Genomic DNA, 8971 nt, shown 5'->3' on the forward strand with positions numbered 1-8971 from the left:
CAGTTTCAACACAATAAGAAAACAGATTGTCTCAAATACATGAATAATGCATTCAGGAAATATTTCCCGAGAGTCATGGGATAAAATAACAGTGTTAGAAAATGTAACACAGAGTTCAGAGGGACTTTGGGAATTGTCTGGCCCAAACTTCTTGTTTTGTAGATGTGGGACACAGGGGAGATGAAATTTTATCTAGGATGCTGTGGTAGAAAAGGAAGATAAGAGCATATATGGAGGCATCATAAAGGAAAGACTGTTGGGTGTGGTAGGTGAGTGGAGGTGCAGAGAGAGGAGGACTTTGAGTTAATGATGATACTATTGACAGAAACAAGGAAAACCAGAGAGGGCACTAGTGCCAGAAAGGTGAAAAGAAGGTGAACTTGTTTCTTCAGAAATTGGTATGTCAAGTAACTAGAAACTCCAATTGAGAATTCCATGACCTGAGAAGAGAAGTCATAGCCCAGAGTTTGTTAAGTCAGATCTCCAAGTGAGAGTCCTAGCATTGAACCCAGACACCCATGACAGGGCTCTGTCGTGCTCAACAATTTCTTTAGCCTCTTAGCTGAAGGCGGAGGAGGGGTGATGTCACATGGACAGTCCATGCAAAGCTTAATGCCACAGATGTCAGAATCAACAGGTAAAATCACCAAAATAGCCAGAAAGGAGAACTGAAACTAACATGCCATTTATCAATGATTAACGTAAAGTCCCATGTGTATGTTCAGAAAATCAATTGCATCCTATGGAATTAACAAGAATAATAATATTGATATTAATTCCATATCATTTTAAAACTACCATTTTAAACTCCAACATTACAATGTGCCAGATTCACTGGGTGCCACTGTCTCACAAAATAATATATTTAATCCTTTCAGCAGCTGTATGAGATCGGTACTGTTAGTATCCCTGAGTTATCAGCTGCAAAAAACAAACTGGGAGCAGGGAGATTAAATAAATATCCCTAAAGTTACATAGGTGTCAGTTTGACTGAAAACTACTGTACTCTTTAACCAATAAGATAAAGACTGGGGAGACTTGACTTAATCAGATTCACTTCCAAGACCCTTTGCATTTGTAAAAATAAGTGAATACGTGTTTGCAGGTGCTACAAAGAAAAATACAAAAGCACAGATGATGAGTCTCTGGGAGGTTATTAAAAGTACAAAAATATAAAATTTCCTTTTCAAACCAGTTTCACTAACTTGAAAAGAACATAGTCAACGTAATCAGGATTGTAAGTTTTGAAATGTTTACCTAGAAGTGTAAACTTTTTATGACCATGGGAATGTTTACTGTGGAAGGATTGAGAACCCAGGTCTGAGCTGGGTTTCTGATGATATCATTGTCTCATAAAATCCAGGGAAAATCATGGCTAAAAATCAAGTAGAAGATCCTGAGGGGTTATGAATTACTATTAACAGAGAAACCTACTTCCTGTAGTGCCCCGATGAGAGAGAAAAGGGGAGAATCTGTGTTCACGCATTTCTGTGGTCCAGGATAACTCAGCTCTTCCACAGCACAATCTCAGGGTGACACTGATCCCCAACGGTGTTCATCGAGGAACCTTCTCTTTCTCCTTCGTTTTGAGGATCACTTGTTTCCAACCAATCCTCCCTTCCCTCCTTTCCGTGTCTGATTCTGATTCTGATTCTGATTTCCCTTCCTTTCTGGTCACTCCTTCTGCTCCAGTTTTTTTTTTTTTTTCAGCCCTGGGAATATATCCCCTAGATCAGAGTCATCCCTTTTAGCCAACCTTGACAGATACTCACTATCTTTCTACGTTTGTGGCTAAGAATTTAAGCAAAGTCTCATATAAACTTTGATAATCCTAAGAGTGTATATACACAACTCTCCACTTATATTGTCATCTGGTGCCAAATAATTGCACAGTTAGGCAACCTTTTGAATTGGTGTTAACCAGTTGGGACAGAGAATTTAAATCACAGGGATCAAGTATTTCATTTACCTATTTCTCACTCTCCCATGTAATTACAGAAAAAGATGTAAGATGGTGCTTTAAGTCCATTGTGCTTACAATTTCATTTCTTTCCAAAGTTCCACGTTGACAGTGCACATTTTGCCAATTCTGTAAAGACAACTGAGTAACCAAGTGGAAAAAAAAAAAGTTATTTCTGCCAAAGCCGATGAGTGTAGTGTATGATTATCCACAATATAATTTTGTTTTACTTCCCCATAATCTATGGGTGTATATTACCTATGACCACTCTATGATCAAGCTGGACTTTGTCCCAGAGGGAGGGATCATCAAGTGATTTATGTTTTATTGCCTTTCTTTAAATTCCCATTTGTATACTAAGACTTAGTATAGCTCCAGGTTATGAAATACCTCTGAGAATGACCTTTGAAAACCCTCCTTCTCATTTGAGAGAAGCCCTAAGATCCAGTCCTTGTTAGTTTCTCTGGCATGTTTTTCCTACCTCTTCTTCCCTTTCCCTTCTCACTGCTGTGCCCCAAATCCAGGCCTGCAACTCTATATGCTTAGCTTACTTAACTGCCCCACCTATTGAGTCTCCCTGCTTTCAGTTTCCACCCCCCTTCAGTCCATTCTGCCAGCTCCCCATAAGTTTGCTGGCATGACACCTCTAACAGTGTAACCCATTCTCTAACCTTGTCCTCACTGTCCTTTGTAATCTGGCCCCACCCCATGCATCCAGCCTTATCGGGAACTTCTGGTCCTGCACGCCCTACTCTGCTGTCTCTGCTCTCATCATCTCACAATGGACCCTTCTGAAGTCCAGCTCCACGTGTCAGCTCCTGTATTTCCTCCCTCCCAGCACATAACGCTTTTCTTCTACTGTTCTTTCACCTACCTCTCAAAGCCTAGCTCTCTTTTCTAAAACTAAACTTATTGGGGTGACATAGTTAATAAGATTATGTAGGTTTCAATTGTTCAAGTCTGTGATACATGATCAGTATATCTAACTAAAAAGCTTCTGCTCAGCAAAAGAAACCACTAACAAAACAAAAAGGCAACCAACCGAATAGAAGATATTTTCAAAGCCTAGCTCTTGAAGCAAGCACTTTCTCCCTGAAACCTTCTCCATCTACCCTAATTCCTTTCTTATACTGCTACTTCCATGGTTTTCCCGCCCCCCCCCCCCCACCATGAGGGAGTAGGAACTTGAGACCAAGGGCTTGACAGAGTGCCTTCTTGTCCCCTGTCCCTGCAGATCAGACGCAGACACCCAACAACATGCCCTCAAAATGGCTGACCTTGCGATACCACCTACTGATTTCACATCAAGTTCACCTCCAACTGCATTTACCATGCACCTGCCAGCCATACGGCCCTTATTTTAACTATGAAGGGCTGTCCTTCTGCCAATGCCCGGCTAATTGCTCTTAAATTTGGTCTCGAAAGTTTTAGTTCCTTGATATTTGTAATAACTTACTTGCTACACAAGTCACACCTGTGAAAAACTGAAGTTCAAACGGTAGTTGGAATATAAAACAATCATTGAACATTTTAAAAGTCCCAGTCTCCAAAAACCATGGTGCCCTTACAATGAGACAAAAAGAAGACTTTCAAACTCAAAATTTGTGAAGTTATCTTTTCCATTAATCAAAGAAGTTTCTTGATTATTGCCCCGGGGTCATTTCTGGTGTATTTGTTCTAAGTGGATTTTTATAGATAATTGTTACACTGACATAAGGACATGAGAAAAACAGACCCAATCTCCCCAAAACACGTGTGATATATACCCACAAAGTAAATTAATAAAATGATTACAACAACCCTTCACATTACATAGCAATCTACAATGAAATTGTTGAGGACCAGATTAGACTATTCCTTAGCAAAAGCTAGCTGTATTCATACTCTGAAAGCTGATCTTTTGTAGAATTTAAACTTTTGACATTTCTTTTTATTTTCCCTCCAGAGTTTTATACTTTATTATTGGCAACAGCCAGCCAGAACAAACCCACTTATTCCTACACACTTCTTTAAAAATCCTGCCCACTTCCCTATGGCAGTTGCCACCCACTGCCTTAGAACTAGAAAGTATTCTAGGATTTCAGCTTTTCTGAGATGCAGAAAGATCATTGGGAAAAAGCAGAAGGAGAAGGAGAAGGAAAAAAAAATGATTGGGGAGAATCTTACCTCAATTTTTGACTGGCAGGGACAGTTATTTTATTAAGCTTGTCCATTCCTTTTGGTGATGATAAGAACCACAAATAACCGTCCAGTGGTAACGTCAGCAGTCTCTGGCCCTCCTAGGGAGAAGCATGATAAACCTTTGATCTCAAGGGCCCCAGTCACTTGAGTCTGATTTCTGAGAGTGCAGGCTGCTGGCAAACACCCTTGCACCAGGGAGAAGTAAAACTTGCTCGAACACATAGCTAAGTTTCATGTTTCTACATAATCATGTGATCTGGGGAGCCAGCCAGCTTGGCTGACTATTCCACGTTGTGTAAACTTTAATAGTGAAACCTATTGGACATGCAAATTTCTTTCCAGCTGCTTTCTTTTATAACCAGATTTGTAACCAGGTCAGGGCAAGCTCTGCTGGTCACTACTTCCTGTTGTGTCGAACACATCTAGTCCTATTTCCAGCAGGTGTCATGCTGTCCCCAGCAGCTTCCTGGGCTCAAGAAAAAGCAGAATAACCCATTCCATCTGAAGGATTCTTTGGAACTTTATGCTCATTTGCATAAAGTCATGGGTAAACTTTTCCACTTGAAAATGGAAATTATATGAAAGTGGCATTTTTATATTGTTCTGCTTGTCCCTTACACCTTCCAAATATTTTTAAATATCAGAGTTGTCAGTGGCATAGGGTACTCAGGAAACAGTCACCTCAGAGAATGAGAGTTTTCTTTTCCTGAAGATGTATCTAAAATGGGATAGATAATTCCCTAGATCAGGTGGAAATAGGTGATCTGGAAAAGGGGAGAGGCTCTCCACCATAAGATGTGTGTCCTCCTGATCCGGTTGGTGGAGTCAGGAGTTATGCCGACAGCCAGATGCTTGCAAACAAAACCAGATGTGCCCAAATGTCAGCTGAGAACAAATCTAACAATCTCCCAACAATGCAATGCTGACATCGGGCCATTTGGAAGTTCCCTGAGAAACAGGGTGCCACTCTCCTCACTGCCTTTGTCCCTTCTGCCCTCACTCACTGCTCGCTGTCTTCTGCTCACCAGACCCAGAGGAGTGCAGACCTGGGAGCGAGGACCAGGGAGGAGGGAAGGACCAGGGTGGGGCGAGGACCAGGGAGGAGGGAAGCACACCTGCAGGTAGGTCCACTTGCCTTCTGGAAGACTTGACTATTCCTTTGACCTATTCTGAAAACCTCTAAATGTTTGTCATTTAGAGAGCAGAAGGCAGTTTAGGATTGGGGAAAAAGGAAATTAGGGGGACCATTCCTTTTATACCTAGGCATACTCTCCTGTAGCCAGCAGGAATGCCCTGCTCACTTTTGCGAGTAGGAACACAGTTCCCTCAATTATCCAGGTGACCAGTCCTCTCCCAGGTCTAAAGAATACACCGAAAGGACAAAGTAGAGGGCTCCCATGTACTTCTCCTGTTACAGACCCAAGATAGAGGAGGAAGAGACAAAGGAGAGAAGACAAAAGGAAGAGGAGGCGGAGGGAGGCAGAAGTGGGGTTGCCAGAGCAGTAGCAGTAGCAATGGCAGGGGTGGAAGCGGTAGATGGATTTCTTCCCTCCCGTGCCTCACCTTTGTACAGAGGTTCTGTATTTCACCAAGTACATCTTCATTATTCACATTCAGGTACTACATCTGAATTTCTAGTTCGACCAGATTTTTAGGAGCTGAGTCCTCAGAGCTATTGAAGGGTAGGGCCCTTCTGCTTGGCCAAGACACCGAATTGGCCAGTCCAGCAAGAGTGCAATCTTCATAAGAAAAACGAGAGCACTTGTCTCCTGCAATCATTTATTTCCCCAAACAAGCAGCTCAATATTCTTGCAGTGTGTCCCGAAGAAGCTCCAAACCTCCTCCCACCCTCTTCCCAGAGTTCCTGAGTGAAACCAGTAATCTAGGATGATGAAGACACATGGAATGTCGTCAAGGATCAGGAAAACCAAGCTTCATTGAATGGAATGATGATAATCATCTTGTTCCTTCTAAATAATGGTAAACTACACCCATCGGCCACTTGATTTTTCTCTCAACCAAAACTCTGCTCAGCACCTGGGCTGGCAACTTCTTATTTTCCCCAGAGAAAAAGACTGGGGGCCAGAGTTACACTTCTGCTTTTTCTTTTTACAGCCACTTGTCTTTCTTCTTTTTACTGTATTTAGTCTGACAGGATGAGAACGAGAGTCTATTTTTTCAGACTGGACACGTTGCCCCATGGGGTGTGGAGTGTGGCAGCCACCATGTTCCAGGCTGCCCCAACCATTCAGCAGATGTAACCGGTTTCCCATAGAGGTCAGTGAAAGCATGGAAATCGAGGACACTGAGTCTTAACCAATACTTATAAAAGGAATGAGATCACAAAACATGGTTTTCATAGCACAGGAAGAACAACATATGCCAAAACAACATATCTATGCTCACTGTGCCATGTCTCTATCTACATGTGATTGGTTGATTAATCACCAGGTTGAAAAATGGATAATCCAAACCTTAAAGAAACTGAGAAGTTCTATACACTGCTGATAAAAATGTAAGCAGGTGCAATGACATACTTATCTATGACACAGCATGGGCCATAGATGTAACTGAGCATGAAGAGTATTCCATGTATATCAAGGTCATGCACAAAAATTGAAGCACCATTTCTAATAGAAAATAAAATAATCCAATTTTATATCAACAAGAGAATGAATAGATTAGTTGTGGCATATTCATGCAATGGGAGTACTATTACACAGTGAAAAATACAATTGCATTAGTATGGATAAATAACAAAAATAATTTAAGCAATAAAGACAAGTTAAAAAGATCATCTAGCATGATTACAGTTATATTAAGGTTAAAGACATGTAAAACTAACTCATATAATTTATGAGATGTACAGATATAGTCAAACCAAGGCAGGAAACCATAAATGTAAAATCCAGAAGAATGGTTACCAAGGAGTGGGATTGGAGTGAAGGGGCACTCAAGGCAATGCCAGTGTCCTAGTTCTTGAGGGGTGGGTATATAGGTACCTACTGTAGGTATTAAATATTAACAAAAACAAATGAAAGAATTATAGTCTAAAGCCAGGACAGCCTGCCTAAATCTCAGTTAGCTCTGTGAGATGATTAGTCTTGAGAAAAGAAGACAGATAATGCTGGAGCTTGGGATTAAGACCAGCCGTGATTTCTCTTGGGCTCTTTTTTTTTTTTTTTTTTTTTTTTTTTTTGCATCTATCAATATTAATGATAACAAACAACAACATGCTTATTGAATGCTTCCATGTTTGTATATTATGATGACATTTATTTTACAGGTGAAGAAACCTATTTATAGACCCCAAAGTTATGCTATCATCAGTGGAAGAGCTGGGATTCAAACCAAGCCTGTTTCCATAGTCTAAGCTGCCAGTCAGAGGGCTTTATCATTGCAGAAGAGATCAGTGACTCAGTAGAGGGCCCTGTCCTGGCATTAACCATGACCGTGAGGAATCACTTAGTCTCCTGACCTCAATTTCTCATTAAGTATAGGAAAGGGGATTCAAGGAGGGGTCAAGCTCCTTCTTGGCACCTGGACACTGGTCCACGTGCACACAAATTGGATTCCACCAGTGGAAACACTCTCAGTTTCTAGAAGAGAAAGCTCTGATTGTCCATAATAGGTTGCTTCCCAAAGCGGGGCTAGGTGTGTGGCAGTTTACAGAGCTGCGGAAGTAGTCTGAGTCCTCACTGGAATTGGGCGATCAGCTATTGTTCACCCTCTCTTCCTGCCATCCACCTGCTGATGGCTTTTCCCTTGCCAGGTCTGGTTTAGCAAACTGCCAAAGAAAGTAGACAGGGTGTAGCATTGGTACTATGCAGTATGGTTCTAACCATAACCTACTCCCATGATAGTCAGCCTCACAACAACTCTATGAGGGGGTGTTATTATCATTCCTCATATTATGATCTGAAGCCTGGACCTCAGAAATGCGGCATAATTTACCAGAGGCCATTCATCTTGCTGACCCCTGAGCCAAGAGCCTTAACCCCCAAACCATCATTCACTCTCTTTTCTCTCTTGTGCTGGCACTACTTGGGGTGGGGTGGGGTGGAGATGGGTATGTGTGTGCCTGCAGGTACAGTGGCCCTGGTAGCTTTCTGATGCATGCAAGCCAAAGTAGCAGGAGCTGGCTGTTGGTCAGACCCAGCTTGGTTAACTGGCCAGTGCCAGATAGGAGCCCAGAAGGAGAAGGGAGCCTGAGTGAGCCAGTGGGGAAAAATATCAGGAGAGGCCATGGAAAGGCAGAGAGAGAAAGGAAGTATGGTAGATACTGGTAGAGATCTGTCTGCTCTCCTTTGTGGGAACTGGGGGGCAGGAAGAGAGCAACTCTGTGATGTGAACAAATGGGAAAAGGCTCTTTAGATCTTAAGCTTTCACTTTCTGTGACACAAATCAGTTCCCTATTTTATCTATTTATTAAACTCAATATTCTATATGTCACATTAGCCTGGAGTGTAGCATCTGTATATTAGGAGAATAGCTTAGAAGAAAACAGCCTTTCCTCATTATATCAGACCAAGTCCCTGGTTGGCAAGAATATTACAATAGCCTGTAATCAGGATAGAAAATTCCTGGCCTGTGTGTCATCTCCACCTCCTTCCTTCTCTTCTGTCCTCTGAGCCAATGTGCCAACAAGATTCTCCTTTGTAATATTGCCACCTTTGCCCTGCTCTCACTCCAGCCTTGGCCCTCACCTGGATCACTACTCAACCTCCTATTGCTTTTCTGTAGTCAGACCCACCCCATTCTCATTCCCAGGCCTTGTTCCCAGATAAGGAAGAAAGAACTATAAATGGATAAAACCAAGCCTCTGCTACA

General features: G+C 42.0%; 1 protein-coding gene across 1 annotated transcript in view; it reads right to left on the minus strand.

The window, feature by feature from the left end:
• BLNK (B cell linker) overlaps nucleotides 1-4402 on the minus strand; it is a 57231-nt gene extending 52829 nt beyond the window's left edge. The window contains exon 1 of the mRNA XM_084903534.1: nucleotides 4127-4402. Coding sequence (XP_084759660.1) covers nucleotides 4127-4173 — 47 coding nt within the window. The 5' untranslated portion in view covers nucleotides 4174-4402. The remainder of the gene's footprint in view (nucleotides 1-4126) is intronic.
• Between the last annotated feature and the right edge of the window lie 4569 nt (nucleotides 4403-8971).

The sequence above is a fragment of the Pipistrellus hanaki genome (assembly GCF_964339955.1).
Source record: "Pipistrellus hanaki genome assembly, chromosome: 14".
Classification (NCBI taxonomy): domain Eukaryota; kingdom Metazoa; phylum Chordata; class Mammalia; order Chiroptera; family Vespertilionidae; genus Pipistrellus; species Pipistrellus hanaki.